Here is a 21,010-nt window from a genome sequence, read left to right as displayed (position 1 = left end):
TAATTTGTAACATAACTTCAGCGGCACATGGCAAACTCTTTGCTGACTTCAGAGGGCTTTGAAGTGTCTACCTTGACTTTGTCATTAGTGCGTGATCACGTGTTGGTTAGGGGATAAAAAAAGTAAGGCTCCAAAATATGTCCGATAGGGATATATGGAAGCAGATGTGTTTAAGATAATTTGAACAAAATGGTGGCAATTCAGGATAAGTTGAATGGATAAGAACACCTGAAAGATTTCCGATGAATATGATAAATATGTCACAACAATATACACAACAGATACAAAGTTTATAAAATTATCTTTAATCACTTAATTTTTTCAGCCATTCACAAGTGTTTTCTACTAGTTACCAGTCTTTGTCCAGGTTAAGGTATCCATGCACAAAAAGAGCTGGATATCCTCAACACAGGTGAACTAGTTGAGGGAAGTTTCGTAATAAGCATTTGCCACAACCTGAAGGGTATAGACCAATATGCTAGGAATAACTAGTGGCTCTTCTGACAGTGATACCAACCCACAGTCTACATCACAGCAATACAATAGTAATGTGATATTGCATTGCCATCATTTGGGACATTCCTATATATACAGCATGGTGATCCTGAGTAGGTTGTAAGAAGTGTTAAGGAAAGTATCTCTTGGGGAAAAAACACTAGTAAATGTAATCAGAAATACATGCATACTGTGATAGTCATAGCACTGAGAATTGTGTGTATACTTGCATTGTATTTGCACTTACATCAACACATCACATTTGATGAGAACAATACTCTTGCAGTAATTCCTGAGCGGGTTCCAATTTTTGTTGAAAATTGAAGATTAATCAGAATTCTACCATGAATTTGGAAAATTCTGATCATTTCTGATCAGTCAATCAGAGGTTTCAAATTATAATAACCACCTCTGGTTCAAACAGCCACAGAAGCTATTATTTACAGAAAAGTACTTCTTCTCCATTATTGTTGGTAGCTATATTGTAATAATGATATGTACGCTTACAGATTACAGAATGCATAATCACTACAGAGTAATGAAGTAACTACAATATACAAAGTATATTTGGCAATAAAACATGCACGGGCAGAAAACATGATAGAAAAAAACTAGCCTGAGTGTTTTTTACATTTTAGGGACATCAGAGAGTGTGTAGCGTTGATGGTAAACCTTCAAGTAACCAGGTTCAGCACTGAAACACAGTATATTTATCTCCTAATAATTTACCACACTAACAGACTAGTCTGATGTAGTCCCAGTAGCCTCCCTTCCATCCTGACTGAAGCAACTTGTTGAGTCACGATGATGAAAACAGATTCTTTTAAGAGAGTCATCATGGTTATTAATAATGGAAAAAAATTAACTTGATATTGGAGCCTACGTTTATACAAGGCACATGACATTTGGGACCTGACATTGTGTCCGAGTTCTGGATGTTAGGTGACACCTGTCTGTTGCAGGGTTTCAACAGATGGTTGCATGGGGCTCATATTACCAGTAGGTATAAGTAGTCATCTGCCTGCACCTAACACATTGTTGTGCAGAAGCATAGACATTAGCAGCCAAATTTGACAATATGTGGGATGGATTTTTCAGAATCTCTTTGTGGAATTGATCCATAACCGATTTTATCACAAATGTAACTGAGGCTTAGAACAAATTACCGAGAAATCTTTCAAGAAAAGGATTTAAGGTAGTTACTTATTAAATATGAACAACACTGTATATGAAAACATACCACATACAAGGAAAACAACAAAATAATGGTAGTATAAAAAAACTTTTTAATGTACCAGTAATTGCCACCGAGTAAGATAAACCCTCCAGCATGTTAGAATCATACTGGCAGAGCCATTGGTCCCTGATAGAGGCCTTGTTTTGACCAACCTGTTGGTTTAGTTAACAATACAGATGTACAGCTGTTTTCTGCATTTTAACAGTTATTTCATGTGTAGAACAAACTTGCTTACAAGTATCCCAATTGTTACTTGTATGTGAACATTTTGAAGATTAATCACAATAAAACAATCACTGCTGGTCATGTCTAGAACTTATTGCCCATCAGGGCAAGCACCCATAGAGGGATCTTCAGAAACCCAGGAATGATGCCTGCCAACCAGGATGCTCCTGAGTAGGCCACCAGGAATTTGATCTGTCGAGGATTCGGTGGGGTCTTGCCTGTTGACAAGCAAACAACATTACCTTCAGATCTCAACACAATTATACAGTTGACGCATATCTCAGGTATACAACAGACACACATCTCAGGTATACAACAGGCACACATCTCAGGTATACAACAGACACACATCTCAGGTGTACAACAGACACACATCTCAGGTATACAACAGACACAGATCTCAGGTATACAGCTCACACACATCTCAGGTATACAACAGACACACATCTCAGGTATACAACAGACACACATCTCAGGTATACAACAGACACACATCTCAGGTATACAGCTGACACACACGTATACAACAGACACACATCTCAGGTATACAACAGACACACATCTCAGGTATACAGCTGACACACATCTCAGGTATACAGCTGACACACACATCTCAGATATACAGCTCACACACATCTCAGGTATACAGCTCACACACATCTCAGGTATACAGCTCACACACATCTCAGGTATACAACAGACACACATCTCAGGTATACAACAGACACACATCTCAGGTATACAACAGACACATCTCAGGTATACAACAGAGACACATCTCATGTATACAGCTGACACACATCTCAGGTATACAACAGACACACATCTCAGGTATACAACAGAGACACATCTCATGTATACAACAGACACACATCTCAGGTATACAACAGACACACATCTCAGGTATACAACAGAGACACATCTCATGTATACAACAGACACACATCTCAGGTATACAACAGACACACATCTCAGGTATACAACAGAGACACATCTCAGGTATACAGCTGACACACACATCTCAGGTATACAACAGACACACATCTCAGGTATACAGTTGACACACACATCTCAGGTATACAACAGACACACATCTCAGGTATACAACAGACACACATCTCAGGTATACAACAGACACAGATCTCAGGTATACAGCTGACACACACATCTCAGGTATACAACAGACACACATCTCAGGTATACAACAGACACACATCTCAGGTATACAACAGACACACATCTCAGGTATACAGCTGACACACACGTATACAACAGACACACATCTCAGGTATACAGCTCACACACATCTCAGGTATACAGCTGACACACATCTCAGGTATACAGCTGACACACACATCTCAGATATACAGCTCACACACATCTCAGGTATACAGCTCACACACATCTCAGGTATACAGCTGACACACATCTCAGGTATACAACAGACACACATCTCAGGTATACGACAGACATACATCTCAGGTATACAACTGACACACATATCTCAGGTATACAGCTGACACACATCTCAGGTATACAACAGACACACATCTCAGGTATACAACAGACACAGATCTCAGGTATACAGCTGACACACACATCTCAGGTATACAACAGACACACATCTCAGGTATACAACAGAGACACATCTCATGTATACAGATGACACACATCTCAGGTATACAGCTCACACACATCTCAGGTATACAACAGACACACATCTCAGGTATACAACAGAGACACATCTCATGTATACAACAGACACACATCTCAGGTATACAACAGACACACATCTCAGGTATACAACAGAGACACACCTCATGTATACAACAGACACACATCTCAGGTATACAACAGACACACATCTCAGGTATACAGCTGACACACACATCTCAGGTATACAACAGAGACACATCTCAGGTATACAACAGACACACATCTCAGGTATACAGCTCACACACATCTCAGGTATACAGCTCACACACATCTCAGGTATACAACAGACACACATCTCAGGTATACAGCTCACACACATCTCAGGTATACAGCTCACACACATCTCAGGTTTACAACAGACACACATCTCAGGTATACAACAGAGACACATCTCAGGTATACAGCTGACACAAACATGATGAAGACTCATGCAATGAGGTTAGAAGAATATTTGAAAAATGGAATACTTTGAAATACTTACCATCAATATCTACAAAGCCATATTCATAACCCAGATCAGTTGATATCAAAATCCGTCCTGTTTTCTTCATAATGTTGGAATCTGAAACGTGTCATAGTACAACACATGTTCACCTGTTGCCAGACTGAAGCCCAACACATGTAGTTACTGTGAGACCAGGGACATTCTGTCACTGTGAGACCAGGGACATTCTGTCACTGTGAGACCAGGGACATTCTGTCACTTTGAGACCAGGGACATTCTGTTACTGTGAGACCAGGGACATTCTGTTACTGTGAGATCAGGACATGTTACTGTGAGACCAGGGACATTCTGTTACTGTGAGACCAGTGAGCAGGGACATGTTATTGTGAGACCAGAGAGGAGATCAGCGACCAGGGACATGTTACTGTGAGACCAGGGACATTCTGTTACTGTGAGACCAGTGAGCAGGGACATGTTATTGTGAGACCAGAGAGGAGATCAGCGACCAGGGACATGTTACAGTGAGACCAGGAACATGTTGTTACTGTGAGACCAGGGACATGTTGTTACTGTGAGACCAGGGACATGTTGTTACTGTGAGACCAGGGACCAGGGACATGTTTTTACTGTGAGACCAGGGACAAGATGTTACTGTGAGACCAGGGACCAGGGACATGTTGTTACTGTGAGACCAGGGACAAGATGTTACTGTGAGACCAGGGACCAGGGACATGTTGGTACTGTGAGACCAGGGACATTCTGTTACTGTGAGATCAGGACATGTTACTGTGAGACCAGGGACATTCTGTTACTGTGAGACCAGGGACATTCTGTTACTGTGAGATCAGGACATGTTACTGTGAGACCAGGGACATTCTGTTACTGTGAGACCAGTGAGCAGGGACATGTTATTGTGAGACCAGAGAGGAGATCAGCGACCAGGGACATGTTGTTACTGTGAGACCAGGGACAAGATGTTACTGTGAGACCAGGGACCAGGGACATATTGTTACTGTGAGACCAGGTACAAGATGTTACTGTGAGACCAGGGACCAGGGACATGTTGTTACTGTGAGACCAGGGACAAGATGTTACTGTGAGACCAGGTACCAGGGACATGTTGTTACTGTGAAACCAGGGACAAGATGTTACTGTGAGATCAAGACATGTTAAAGTGAGACCAGGAACATTCTGTTACTGTGAGACCAGGGACCAGGGACATGTTACAGTGAGACCAGGGGCATGTTACAGTGAGACCAGGGACATGTGGGAGTGATACCAGGGACGTGTTACAGTGAGACCAGGAACCAGGGACATGTTGTTACTGTGAGACCAGGGACCAGGGACATGTTACAGTGAGACCAGGGACATGTGAGAGTGATACCAGGGACATGTTACAGTGAGACCAGGAACCAGGGACACGTTGTTACTGTGAGACCAGGGACCAGGGGCATGTTACAGTGAGACCAGGGACATGTGAGAGTGATACCAGGGACATGTTACAGTGAGACCAGGGACGTGTTGTTACTGTGAGACCAGGGACATGTTACAGTGAGACCAGGTACATGTTGTTACTGTGAGACCAGAGACCAGCGACATGTTAGAGTGAGACCAGGGAAATGTTACAGTGAGACCAGGGACATGATGTTACTGTGAGACCAGGGACACTTTGTTACTGTGAGCCCAGGGACTGGTTACAGTGAGACCATGGACATGTTGTTACAGTGAGACCAGGGACCATGGACATGTTGTTACAGTGAGACCAGGGACGTGTTGTAACTGTGAGACCAGGGACCAGGGACCAGGGACCAGGGACATTCTGTTACTGTGAGACCAGGGACCAGGGACACGTTGTTACTGTGAGACCAGGGACCAGGGACATGTACAGTGAGACCAGGAACATTCTGTTACTGTGAGACCAGGGACCAGGGACATATTACAGTGAGACCAGGGGCATGTTACAAAGAGACCAGGGACATGTGAGAGTGATACCAGGGACATGTTACAGTGAGACCAGGGACATGTTGTTACTGTGAGACCAGGGACATGTTACAGTGAGACCAGGTACATGTTGTTACTGTGAGACCAGAGACCAGCGACATGTTAGAGTGAGACCAGGGACATGATGTTACTGTGATACCAGGGACACGTTGTTACACTGAGCCCAGGGACTGGTTACAGTGAGACCATGGACATGTTGTTACAGTGAGACCATGGACCATGGACATGTTGTTACTGTGAGACCAGGGACGTGTTGTTACTGTGAGACCAGGGAAATGTTACAGTGAGACCAGGGACATGATGTTACTGTGAGACCAGGGACACGTTGTTACAGTGAGACCATGGACATGATGTTACTGTGATACCAGGGACATGTTGTTACAGTGAGACCAGGGACATGTTGTTACTGTGAGACTGGGGACATTTTACAGTGAGACAGGGGACATGTTGTTACTGTGAGACCAGGGACATGATGTTACAGTGAGACCATGACATGTTACAGTGAGACCAGGGACATGTTGTTACTATGAGACGGGGGACATGTTGTTACTGTGAGACCAGGGACATGTGAGAGTGATACCAGGGACATGTTACAGTGAGACCAGGGACATGTTGTTACTGTGAGACCAGGGACATGTTACAGTGAGACCAGGTACATGTTGTTACTGTGAGACCAGAGACCAGCGACATGTTAGAGTGAGACCAGGGACATGATGTTACTGTGATACCAGGGACACGTTGTTACACTGAGCCCAGGGACTGGTTACAGTGAGACCATGGACATGTTGTTACAGTGAGACCATGGACCATGGACATGTTGTTACTGTGAGACCAGGGACGTGTTGTTACTGTGAGACCAGGGAAATGTTACTGTGAGACCAGGGACACGTTGTTACAGTGAGACCAGGGACATGATGTTACTGTGATACCAGGGACATGTTGTTACAGTGAGACCAGGGACATGTTGTTACTGTGAGACTGGGGACATTTTACAGTGAGACAGGGGACATGTTGTTACTGTGAGACCAGGGACATGATGTTACAGTGAGACCATGACATGTTACAGTGAGACCAGGGACATGTTGTTACTATGAGACGGGGGACATGTTGTTACTGTGAGACCAGGGACATGTTGTTACTGTGAGACCAGGGACACGTTGTTACTGTGAGACCAGGGACTGGTTACAGTGAGACCATGGACATGATGTTACTGTGATACCAGGGACATGTTGTTACAGTGAGACCAGGGACATGTTGTTACTGTGAGACTGGGGACATTTTACAGTGAGACAGGGGACATGTTATTCCTGTGAGACAAGGGACATGTTGTTACTGTGAGACCTGGGACATGATGTTACAGTGAGACCATGACATGTTACAGTGAGACCAGGGACATGTTGTTACTGTGAGATCAGGGACACTTTGTTACTGTGAGATCAGGGACATGTTTCAGTGAGACCAGGGACGTGTTATTTCTGTGAGACCAGGGACATGTTGTTACTATGAGACCAGGGACGTGTTGTTACTGTGAGACCAGGGACATGTTACAGTGAGACCAGGGACATGTTGTTACTGTGAGATCAGGGACATATGTTGTTACTGTGAGACCAGGGACATGTTGTTACTGTGAGACCAGGGACATGATGTTACTGTGAGATCAGGGACATGTTGTTACTGTGAGATCAGGACATGTTTCAGTGAGACCAGGGACATGTTGTTACTGTGAGACCAGGGACCAGGGACATGTTGTTACTGTTAGATCAGGACATGTTACAGTGAGACAAGAGACATTTTACAGTGAGACTAGGGACATGTTACAATGAGACCAGGGACGTGTTGTTACTGTGAGACCAGGGACCAGGGACATGTTGTTACTGTTAGATCAGGACATGTTACAGTGAGACAAGGGAAATGTTACAGTGAGACTAGGGAAATGTTACAATGAGACCAGGGACGTGTTGTTACTGTGAGACCAGGGACATGTTACAGTGAGACCAGGGACATGTTGTTACTGTGAGATCAGGGACATGTTGTTACTGTGAGATCAGGGACATGTTGTTACTGTGAGATCAGGACATGTTACAGTGAGACCAGGGACATGTTGTTACTGTGAGACCAGGGACCAGGGACATGTTGTTACTGTTAGATCAGGACATGTTACAGTGAGACAAGGGAAATATTACAGTGAGACTAGGGAAATGTTACAATGAGACCAGGGACGTGTTGTTACTGTGAGACCAGGGACATGTTACAGTGAGACCAGGGACATGTTGTTACTGTGAGACCAGGGGCCAGGGACATGTTGTTACTGTTAGATCAGGACATGTTATAGTGAGACAAGGGACATTTTACAGTGAGACAAGGGACATTTTACAGTGAGACCAGGGACATGTTACTGTGAGGCCACAGATACTGTAAATTACTTTTATTCACAATTGAGATAAAGTAACAATTTGTGCTCTTCTAGAAACCAAGGTATAGTTACATAACGAAAATCGAATATTTTGTAATAACATCAAACTGATTCAAATACTTTTCTTCAATTGCAAAGTAAGGAAGAGAGAACTCCCTGTACTGGGACAAACTGAGCACAGCCTCACCTGTAGCCAGACTGACAACACATTTGCCGGCATATTCCACAGTCTCCCCATTCTTGAAAGTCTCTTGGAATTTGCTCTGAATAAACACAAACTTTGTCCTGAGATGTGCCTATTACTGAAGATGATGGAAGACCCAGATACTGAGTATTACACAGCCGGCTATACTCAGTAACTCAGACCAGAACCTGCAACTTCAAACTCATTTCAGCTGGCATTTCAGTTGTACACTTCATATACACAATTACTCTTTCTTTTCGCCATAAAATCGTTTCCTTTATACAATCATATTTGAATCCAACTGCCTTGCTGAGTGTTTCCAATCACTTTCTATTCTGTTTGTATCATAAGAAGTTTTAACACTTAAATGTGGGAGGAAAGTCTAGCAACATACAGTTTACGACTTTATGAAACTAAACAGCATGGACATGGTGGTGACAAACCAGGGATCATAATATGGTCAACTCTGGGGTTCAAACCCCCAGCCTTCTGCTCATCTAAGTGACACAACTCTGCACAGTGAGTTGTACCCTGTGACCATCAGTTCCAAATATTTCAGAAGCATTTCTTCCTCTTATACCAATCAAAATGTCAATAGTGCTCTGAAACTTTCAGCCCGTCAAGTAGCGACCAATTTCGCCGCAATAACCACTTTGCAACCTGTATTTATTGCCTGGTTGCCAGTTGGTTCCCATTTAATAAAATTAGCTTGGCAATTAAGATATTTCACATATTGCAAAAGACTGGATTAAAACATCCCTTGTCTGTAACAACATTGTGTATAACTCCTTACAGTGATACTGTCTTGCTTCTGATGCTATCGTCTGTAATACTACAAGTTTATGTATTTTTGGTCATGTGCACATATCTCAGTTTGCTTTCAAAATGGTGTCATGTTCAAATCATAGAAGAATATTTGACATGTTTTCAAGAGTCATCTCTAAGGCAAACTGCCCGTGACAGAATGCTGCCATGAATGACACAGCTATGGCTATTACTGCCAGCAGTCCTACAAGGCTGTAGACGCAGATGTTGGTGGGCATAATCACTGGAATAAAGCGGAAAGGCAGCAACAGTATTGTTTCAGGTAATTGGCTGAGCGAATGATGGTCCTCAACAAGGGTAACTGTTGAATGTATCGTCTTTATTGAATAACTTTTCAAAGTTTGTTGAGACACATTAGAACAATTGGAATATACTAGCCACATAAAAAAACTGTGCACAGAGAAAATATAATCTGGATTGAAATACAATACAGCAAGAAAGAAATGATGCAGACGCTGTAGCAGCTTAATGATCGGACCATAAGAAAATGTCAACGGGACCTGAACAACATCTGTTACGATGATGTCAGAAGACCGAAATGGAGTAGGGGGTCAAACGACAAAGTCACAAAGTCAATAACGCGTATGACCACCCTGTGCGTGAATCACAGCAGTGCATCAGCGACGCATGGAGTCCACCAAATGGGCATGGAAGGCCTGGGGAATGGCCTGCCATATCCTCCTCAAATCCTGTGCCAAGTCACTGACGTTATCTGGAGGATGTGGAAGACGACGCAGACAGCGCTCCATTTCATCCCACACATGCTCTATTGGGGAGAGATCTGGAGAAATTGCAGGCCATGGCAGTAACATGACATTGTTATGGTGAAGGAAATCCATTGCGACCCTAGCCGTGTGAGGACGAGCGTTGTCCTGTTGAAATGTCAATCCCGGGCCATGACGTTGCAGGAAAGGAATAACCACAGGCCTTAGAATCTGATCTCTGTAGCCAACACCGGTGAGATTGCCCTGAACAACCACCAAAGGGGTTCGGTGCCGTGCTGTTATCCCAACCCAAATCATCACAGAGCCACCTCCAAAACGATTCCTCTCCACAATACAGTTGCTTGCATAACGTTCTCCCAAACGCCGGTAGACACGTTGGCGCCCGTCACTGTGGGAAATGTGACATTTCTCCACCATATTCGAGGTTGGCGAACATGATTTCGACATATGGCAGGGCGTCGTGGTCAAATCCCGTACTGATGTAAACGATTCCTGACAGTGTTGGGATGGATACAGAGCAGTCCAGGAATTGTCTGGGACGTCGTTATTGCCGTTTGGAACCTGTGTCGGAGATGTGTAACTCGAATCCATCTGTCCTGTCTTGGCGTCGTTATTCGGGGACATCCTGAACGTGGGTGGTTGGCAACATCATTTGTGTTCTGAAAACGCCTCACTAATGCCGATATCATGTTACGATGGCATTGGAAATGTGTTGCCACCTGTTGTTGCCTCATTCCCGCTCGGATCATTCCAATGGCTTTATGACGCTGTGCAGCTGTCAAACTTGGCATGATTTGCTTGTGATATGCTTGTGTCTGCGCCTGAGAAGTTTTGAATTTTTGAATGACCACAGATCATGCTTTCCAAAGTGACAGCGAATTTTGAGTTGCACATGCTGTGTACAGCTGCACAGGATGCACGTGCAGTAACACATTGCACGTCCATAGGCCCCCATCAATGACGTTATATCGCATGGCACGTGCATGAGCGTTTGAATGTCTCCAATAATTGCAGTGTTCAAACCTATCTTTCATATATGGACGGTGTGCCCTTATATCTATATTTTCTCCGTGCACAGTTTCCTTATGTGGCTAGTATAATATTCAATCTTGTCATATTATTAAATTTCTGTAATATTAAGTTTTTTGTAAGCCTAAATCAATGTGGTTCCTTAAAGTTTGAAATGGCATGTAGAAAAATATTGGCAGGAGCCGTGTGTCTCCCAGGGAAAAATCTAAGCTTTCTTCAGTCCTTGCACAGTTATCACAGGGGAGATACCAGCTTCCCTTTATCCCCTGGAAAGTGATAGCCTATCAATGGTTTCATTCATTAAATGAACTTGTACCACTCAAGGAAAACATGTACACGAACATGTCTCATTATGAACTCTTTGAAGATGTATTTGAACTTATTACAAAAGTTCCTAGATCCATCTCTGGTTTACCATGAATGCAGATCTGCACTGACCATTCCAGCTTTCCCTGAACTGCGGGACTTGATGTCATCTATCTTCATGTTGGACCGGATATGGTCGCTGCAGAATATTGCTTTTGTGCAACTAGGGTTATACATGACAGTCGTTACTAACACTGTTCCTTGGCATAGAATAATACATGGATTACAACACATCTGGTACGAAGACAAGGATACTGCTATGAAACACTTACAAACATGGATTCTTCATCCAAGTAACGTGTGACGGTCTCTGTCTTTACTGCCCCTGGCCACAGACTCGCATAGGCCACGTTGTGTTTCTTCAGCTCCACCGAGCAGTCTTTGGCCATCCGGTCACACTGAATCAAACACTGGAACTCAACATGCTAAACACACACAGTTTATCACTGCAACCTTAGCAATTGAAAACTAGTGGAATTGGAATGTTAGCTTTAACGTAATCACAAGCCAACAAAGTTTGGAAGCCACAAAAGAAGGTAATGGGACTGGTTGACTCACAGCTTCCTTGCCAACACCGTACGGCACATTGAACAGGTACGACAGTCCTCCAATTGAAGATACGTTTATGATGAGGCCCTGTTTACGTGGTACCATCATCCGAGACGCCAGCACAGAACAGATGTAGTGGTTCCTGATGGGAAAACAGTAAGTCAATCGAACAGTGAGGCCTCTCTATATCAGGGATGTACAGGGTGGATGGTATTGACCAGTGTTACAGTCAGATCTCTCTATATCAGGGATGTACAGAGTGGATGGTATTGACCAGTGTTACAGTCAGACCTCTCTATATCAGGGAAGTACAGGGTGGATGGTATTGACCAGTGTTACAGTCAGACCTCTCTATATCAGACATGTACAGAGTGGATGGTATTGACCAGTGTTACAGTCAGACCTCTCTATATCAGGGATCTATAGGGTGAGCAGTATTGACCAGTGTTACAGTCAGACCTCTCTATATCAGACATGTACAGGGTGGATGGTATTGACCAGTGTTACAGTCAGACCTCTTTATATCAGGGATGTACAGAGTGGATGGTATTGACCAGTGTTACAGTCAGACCTCTCTATATCAGACATGTACAGGGTGGATGGTATTGACCAGTGTTACAGTCAGACCTCTCTATATCAGACATGTATAGGGTGGGCAGTATTGACCAGTGTTACAGTCAGACCTCTCTATATCAGACATGTACAGAGAGGATGGTATTGACCAGTGTTACAGTCAGACCTCTCTATATCAGGAATGTACAGAGTGGATGGTATTGACCAGTGTTACAGTCAGACCTCTCTATATCAGGAATGTACAGAGTGGATGGTATTGACCAGTGTTACAGTCAGACCTCTTTATATCAGGGATGTATAGGGTGGGCAGTATTGACCAGTGTTACAGTCAGACCTCTCTATATCAGACATGTACAGAGAGGATGGTATTGACCAGTGTTACAGTCAGACCTCTCTATATCAGGAATGTACAGAGTGGATGGTATTGACCAGTGTTACAGTCAGACCTCTTTATATCAGGGATGTATAGGGTGGGCAGTATTGACCAGTGTTACAGTCAGACCTCTCTATATCAGACATGTACAGAGAGGATGGTATTGACCAGTGTTACAGTCAGACCTCTCTATATCAGGAATGTACAGAGTGGATGGTATTGACCAGTGTTACAGTCAGACCTCTTTATATCAGGGATGTATAGGGTGGGCAGTATTGACCAGTGTTACAGTCAGACCTCTTTATATCAGGGATGTATAGGGTGGGCAGTATTGACCAGTGTTACAGTCAGACCTCTTTATATCAGGGATGTATAGGGTGGGCAGTATTGACCAGGGCTACAACAGTTCTATCTGTCATGTATGTGAGTAGTGACATAGATTAAGAGAAATTAGATTGAAAAAGAAATACAAAATGAAAATTATCTCTTTGAAATAATCTGGATCTTTGTCAGAAGATACAGTACTGTTATCACTATTGTTACTGAACACACAACTCGACTGACCGGAGTCCCACATTGTTCACTTGGTCCCACATGTCTTCTGCCTGCTCCCAGAATGGTACGTTGAAGTTCTTGGCAATGTCCTAGAGCCAAACAGATGACCACACACAGTGTTCCCAGAGGCAATAACATGTCCTGGGAGATCAAAGCTTTTAAAGACTAAAAAAACATATCTCATTGTACATTGGGGGGTTGTCAGATTTCATTTGCAGCCTTAGTGTGGCATGATGGATAATCAACAGAAGTCAGGGAATACTACATATACTTCTCACAATATCTGAAATGTCATAACAAAAGAAATCCTTTAATGAAAATCAAAGTTTCAGACTAAGTGAGTTTAAAATTTTTTCTAATAATCTACACAACATACAGTGAGAGACAAAACACCAAATTAATCAGGTTTTCAACATATCAAGTGCAGGCATGGCTCACATTGACGGCAGCATAGGCGTTGTTGACCAGAACATCCAACTGACCCTCCTGTTCTCTAGCTACACGCTCAAACAGCTTTTTCACATCCTCATCCTTCGAGTGGTCACACTGCACCGGGATGCACTTGCCTCCTCGTGCCTTGACCTGGCAGGGGAGATTACTCCATCATGATTACTGAATCACAATATTATATGAACTGTGAGATCTCATTACTGAACTGCGGGGTTTTCAAACACAAAAAAAGCAACTCATTCACCAATGGTTCCTCAAACATGCTCAAAGGTCCAAAAATCCAAACATACCACCATCACTCCCAGTCTGAAAACAAAACATTCAGACATACCTTTACTTGTCCCCATCAGTATTAGACAGAAATAAAGTAAATGCAATGTTAACTTTAACTCATTAACACGCTTACTTCCAGAACTTGACTTGAATGGATACAACTTCACAAGATGCAACAACTACTAAGGATTGTAAGGTACAAGAAATTAAATAAGCGATTTCCCCACTTACATACTACAAATTCATTATAAAATTCAAATAAAATCTGTGTCCATGATACTAGTGATGGTGTGTCTTCCAGGGGCATCAGTAACCTACCTCGGTGGCGGTATCTGTAAGGCTGCCCGCCACATCAGCATCTTTGGGGGTTGTTAGTGTCCGGCCTGGTCAATGGCAAAATATTGGTTTTGGAAAAAAACAGGTTTACAATTTGCGCACACATCATGGCATATGCATACCCTGGGAAAATAATTCCTATGTCACATTTGCTACAATGAAATGACATGTACATAGTATTAAAAGCTATTAAACATATTTCCTCCAATACTTGAAATTCCTAGCATAGGTTTTATGCAGGACTGCTGCTAAGTTGCGTAGTTGTAAGGACAAGTTATGAGTGTACGATGGTCATAGTGCAAGTCTCATGCTGACCCTGTTCCCTGGTAGCGGCAGCCTGTGCTTCCATTACCAACAGGATCATCCTCATCTCTGCACTGATGGTGTTAACCATGTTTAGAACAGAACTTGGAAATCCTGCGAGTTGTCACACAACACTTACTGAGGAGGTCCATCACACAACACTTACTGAGGAGGTCCATCACACAGCACCTTCTGAGGAGGTCCATCACACTACACCTACTGAGGAGGTCCATCACACAACACCTACTGAGGAGGTCCATCACACAGCACCTACTGAGGAGGTCCATCACACAGCACCTACTGAGGAGGTCCATCACACAGCACCTACTGAGGAGGTCCATCACACAGCACCTACTGAGGAGGTCAATCACACAACACTTACTGAGGAGGTCCATCACACAGCACCTTCTGAGGAGGTCAATCACACTACACCTACTGAGGAGGTCAATCACACAGCACCTACTTAGGAGGTCCATCACACAGCACCTACTGAGGAGGTCCATCACACAGCACCTACTGAGGAGGTCCATCACACAGCACCTTCTGAGGAGGTCAATCACACTACACCTACTGAGGAGGTCCATCACACAACACCTACTGAGGAGGTCCATCACACAGCACCTACTGAGGAGGTCCATCACACAGCACCTACTGAGGAGGTCCATCACACAGCATCTTCTGAGGAGGTCCATCACACAGCACCTACTGAGGAGATCCATCACACAGCACTTACTGAGGAGGTCCATCACACAGCACCTTCTGAGGAGGTCCATCACACTACACCTACTGAGGAGGTCCATCACACAGCACCTACTGAGGAGGTCCATCACACTACACCTACTGAGGAGGTCCATCACACAGCACCTACTGAGGAGGTCCATCACACAGCACTTACTGAAGAGGTCCATCACACAGCACCTACTGAGGAGGTCCATCACACTACACCTACTGAGGAGGTCCATCACACTACACCTACTGAGGAGGTCCATCACACAGCATCTACAGAGGATGTCCATCACACTACACCTACTGAGGAGGTCCATCACACATCACCATCTGAGGAGGTCAATCTCACTACACCTACTGAGGAGGTCCATCACACAACACCTACTGAGGAGGTCAATCACCCAGCACCTACTGAGGAGGTCAATCACACAACACCTACTGAGGAGGTCCATCACACAGCACCTTCTGAGGAGGTCCATCACACAGCACCTACTGAGGAGGTCCATCACACAGCACCTACTGAGGAGGTCCATCACACAGCACGTACTGAGGAGGTCCATCACACAGCATCTTCGGAGGAGGTCCATCACACAGCACCTACTGAGGAGGTCCATCACACAGCACCTACTGAGGAGGTCCATCACACAGCATCTTCTGAGGAGGTCCATCACACAGCACCTACTGAGGAGGTCCATCACACAGCACCTACTGAGGAGGTCCATCACACAGCACCTTCTGAGGAGGTCAATCACACTACACCTACTGAGGAGGTCCATCACACAACACCTACTGAGGAGGTCCATCACACAGCACCTACTGAGGAGGTCCATCACACAGCACCTACTGAGGAGGTCCATCACACAGCATCTTCTGAGGAGGTCCATCACACAGCACCTACTGAGGAGATCCATCACACAGCACTTACTGAGGAGGTCCATCACACTACACCTACTGAGGAGGTCCATCACACTACACCTACTGAGGAGGTCCATCACACAGCACCTACTGAGGAGGTCCATCACACAGCACCTACTGAGGAGGTCCATCACACAGCACCTACTGAGGAGGTCCATCACACTACACCTACTGAGGAGGTCCATCACACAGCACCTTCTGAGGAGGTCCATCACACAGCACTTACTGAGGAGGTCCATCACACAGCACCTTCTGAGGAGGTCCATCACACTACACCTACTGAGGAGGTCCATCACACAGCACCTACTGAGGAGGTCCATCACACTACACCTACTGAGGAGGTCCATCACACTACACATACTGAGGAGGTCCATCACACAGCACTTACTGAAGAGGTCCATCACACAGCACCTACTGAGGAGGTCCATCACACTACACCTACTGAGGAGGTCCATCACACTACACCTACTGAGGAGGTCCATCACACAGCATCTACAGAGGATGTCCATCACACTACACCTACTGAGGAGGTCCATCACACATCACCATCTGAGGAGGTCAATCTCACTACACCTACTGAGGAGGTCCATCACACAACACCTACTGAGGAGGTCAATCACCCAGCACCTACTGAGGAGGTCAATCACACAACACCTACTGAGGAGGTCCATCACACAGCACCTTCTGAGGAGGTCCATCACACAGCACCTACTGAGGAGGTCCATCACACAGCACCTACTGAGGAGGTCCATCACACAGCATCTTCTGAGGAGGTCCATCACACAGCACCTACTGAGGAGGTCCATCACACAGCACCTTCTGAGGAGGTCCATCACACTACACCTACTGAGGAGGTCAATCACACTACACCTACTGAGGAGGTCAATCACACAGCACCTACTTAAGAGGTCCATCACACAGCACCTACTGAGGAGGTCCATCACACAGCACCTACTGAGGAGGTCCATCACACAGCACCTTCTGAGGAGGTCAATCACACTACACCTACTGAGGAGGTCCATCACACAACACCTACTGAGGAGGTCCATCACACTACACATACTGAGGAGGTCCATCACACAGCACCTACTGAGGAGGTCCATCACACAGCACCTACTGAAGAGGTCCATCACACAGCACCTACTGAGGAGGTCCATCACACTACACCTACTGAGGAGGTCCATCACACTACACCTACTGAGGAGGTCCATCACACTACACCTACTGAGGAGGTCCATCACACAGCACCTACTGAGGAGGTCCATCACACAGCACCTTCTGAGGAGGTCCATCACACAGCACCTACTGAGGAGGTCCATCACATAGCACCTACTAAGGAGGTCCATCACACAGCACCTACTGAGGAGGTCCATCACACTACACCTACTGAGGAGGTCCATCACACTACACCTACTGAGGAGGTCCATCACACAGCACCTACTGAGGAGGTCCTACTGAGTTATGCTCACCTGTGATATACACGGTGGCTCCAGCCTCACCCAACTGTAGAGCGATGCCACGCCCAATTCCACGTGTAGCCCCGGTCACAATACACACTTTGCCAGCTAGGGTCTTCATTGTTAGCATGGATCTTTAGAAGCCAAGCAGAGCCAAGAATCTAGTTTAATATAACTTAACTTAACTTAACTTAAAGTGATTCAGATAATATGTATAATGCTTATAATGATTTTGTTAATGGCTGCCGGTAATTTATATACAATGACTCCATGGTAAGTTTGCGCATCTGCCGTAGTAATGACAAGTGGCCTGGAAATAGCTGAGCCTGGGCCAGGCAATCCAATGATCATTATTTTGAACAATGATCACTGCTATGAGGATATGAAGACACATATTCAAGCAAGTCACCGAGCCTGACCCCCCCATTTGGTCACTTCATACAACCTATTCTCACCTGAGAACCCAACAGGGAAGTCACAATAATTTTCAAGTCCATGTTAATTTACTGATACGCTTTAATGTAATACACACAATCCTGAATTGCCATAATTGTTAGAAGAATTGTACTTTGTCTACTAATGCTAATTTTAACAATCTCAAAAATTTGAATTTATTATACTTGGTAAATTTCAAAATTCAAACTGTTTTTAGTCACAACAATGCATATTATTATTTAAGGATTGACTGTGTATTTTTTTCGGTTCATTGAGGTATGAATCGAAAAAAACAATGTGCAAACTGTATGAAACAGCTAGGCGGATTCTTACAAAAGTTTGCACATTGGTTTTTCGATTCATACCTCAATGAACCGAAAAAATACACAGTCAATGCTTAAAATTAAATTCGACAAAATAAAACATGTTTTATCTACAATAGTTTAACCAAAAACAGTTGTAAAAATCAAAACAGACAAAAATGATGAGATTGATAAACATTCCAGGTGTAGGAATACATACTGTGGCGTGACATGAATCAGGTGATCGTTAAATTTATGCACATAACTTGACACGCCTACACAGTCAGTAGCCAATCAACGGAGAGCAGGATCAAAACAATGTGCATTAGAGGTGTCAATTAAGACAAGAGGCGAAAAGAACTGCAACAGTCAGACTGTAACGAACCGGAAGAAATATGTCCTGGAGAAGGCGGCTGTTTCAAATTAGATGGTTAGATGATTACGGTAAACCACAGATGGAAAAATGCTAGTTAGAAATGAAACCTGAAGACATGAAAGTTGAACCGAGATGAGCAGAAAAAAAACAGGCGAGTGAGCCTGCACGTTTGCTGTTTCATTCATTCTCGGCCTTCGGTTTCAAAGCTTTGTTTGGACAATGAACATGTATGAAAGTTGCTAAATGTCCCGTGCATGACGATACATATGAGCAGAATGGGAATTCCCTCAACTGTAATATTGGGATTCCCCGACATTCCAAAGTAATAAAAGTAGTGCGCCTTGGTGGCCGTGGCTTAATGTTTTACATTCATTGGGAAATGAATGCAATAACACGTGACCAGTTCAGCTAATCAGAATACAGGAATTTCAATGATCACTACGAAAATTTAATTATTAAACATTGGCTCAAACTGAATTCTAGTTTATTTCAATTTAATCAAAATAGGCAGTCTATGTAGTATTAATAAATGTCTGCTCTAAAAAGATTTAATTTTATTCCAACAATGGCTAGTACTATCGATTACTGTATTTCTCCTGTATTAGTGAGAACAACAATATTTCCAAACATTGATAGCCATTCATCCCCATGAAAATGCTGCGAAATAAGTTCCACGCAAAACTCATTTCAATAATAATAGATATTGTGTTTTAAAAATAGCATATATCTATGTAATGATCTGAAATGAGAAATACTAGGTGCTGTTGTTAATATTTGTCTCGTTATGAAATTACTGGGACCCGGGTACCAACTCGACATGCCACCTACAAAACCCCCCACCCCCCTCCCCCCTCAAGACACAAACTCACTCACACTAGAATGGTAACAATGTTATAGCTATTTTGGCAGTGATAACTTGGGTTCAGGCAGCTATATCACTGAGGGATGGGGGGGTACACCATGCCGTGACTTGCATATTTACGTATATATCTTGTAATCACAGAATAAATTGCCGTGACTTGCATATTTACGTATATATATTGTAATCACAGAATAAATTCTAAAGAGCTCACTTTGTTCCACAAAATAAGAATATGAAATTCATGCATATCACACTACAGTTTATACATATACGTAACATAGATCATTTGTCGATTTGGTTGAACAAAATCAAAAGTAGACCTCTGAGTTTTATTACCGAAGACTCATACACATGATACAGAAGCAGAAGTGAACGTTGCATAAGAGGCACTATACTGCCTGCCACATCGTGTTGTAGAATGAGTCGGTGCAACGCACATGCCATGACAATATTTATCACTTGTAACACACTGTATATGGTACATGTACATAGGAATATAGGGATAAGGTATTTTGGTAGCATTTCTTTAACACTCACACACTATAGCGAGCGATCACTAGCGATGACAGTCGAACACACTGCAACAGTCCAAAGTCAATGAGGGGAGGTAATTCAAAGCACAAGCGGAGGTAACTCTAAATCAAGCACCTGCTCCACCAGTTTAGGGATAGCATCAAAAGTAAATAAGAGAATTATGCAACGGTTACGTAAGTGCGTGAGTTGGGTTATACGCCGCTTTTAGCAATATTCCAGCAATATCACGGCGGGGAGCACCACGAATGGGCTTCACACATTGTACCCATGCGTGACTGCTGGAGCCGTACTCTGTACGTGTGCTGCTCCATACAAACGATTTGGATTTTG

General features: G+C 43.8%; 2 protein-coding genes across 2 annotated transcripts; one reads left to right on the top strand and one right to left on the bottom strand.

The window, feature by feature from the left end:
- Positions 1-328: 328 nt before the first annotated feature.
- On the bottom strand, positions 329-20,745 carry LOC139454172 (dehydrogenase/reductase SDR family member 1-like). The gene is made up of 10 exons (XM_071235724.1): positions 20,684-20,745; positions 18,184-18,305; positions 14,753-14,817; positions 14,150-14,293; positions 13,721-13,800; positions 12,220-12,352; positions 11,934-12,059; positions 8,720-8,795; positions 4,155-4,235; positions 329-2,175 (listed from the first exon to the last, which is right to left on the bottom strand). The coding sequence occupies exons 2-10, from the start codon at positions 18,299-18,301 to the stop codon at positions 2,042-2,044; spliced, it is 957 nt and encodes a 318-aa protein (XP_071091825.1). The 5' UTR covers positions 18,302-18,305; positions 20,684-20,745; the 3' UTR covers positions 329-2,041.
- Positions 15,163-18,174, top strand: LOC139444221 (coagulation factor V-like; the record flags this gene model as incomplete). The annotated part of the gene is made up of 3 exons (XM_071225145.1): positions 15,163-15,435; positions 15,541-17,595; positions 17,731-18,174. Coding segments are annotated over exons 1-3 (2,772 nt in total), but the record flags the coding sequence as incomplete, so codon positions are not given.
- Positions 20,746-21,010: the final 265 nt, after the last annotated feature.

Source organism: Haliotis cracherodii, unplaced genomic scaffold, assembly GCF_022045235.1.
Source record: "Haliotis cracherodii isolate W230 unplaced genomic scaffold, xgHalCrac1.p SCAF_10, whole genome shotgun sequence".
Taxonomy (NCBI): domain Eukaryota; kingdom Metazoa; phylum Mollusca; class Gastropoda; order Lepetellida; family Haliotidae; genus Haliotis; species Haliotis cracherodii.
This window is presented reverse-complemented; position numbering and strand designations above follow the sequence as displayed.

Bases quoted from the DNA above. Each gene is read 5' to 3' on its own strand.
- LOC139454172 (XM_071235724.1), bottom strand. From the start codon at position 18,301: ATGCTAACAATGAAGACCCTAGCTGGCAAAGTGTGTATTGTGACCGGG. The intron at 12,353-13,720 runs GTCAGTCGAGTT...TTTTCCCATCAG, and splicing joins GTGAACAATGTGGGACTCCG to GAACCACTACATCTGTTCTG. The intron at 8,796-11,933 runs GTAAGTGTTTCA...GTGTTTATTCAG, and splicing joins TGGATGAAGAATCCATGTTT to AGCAAATTCCAAGAGACTTT.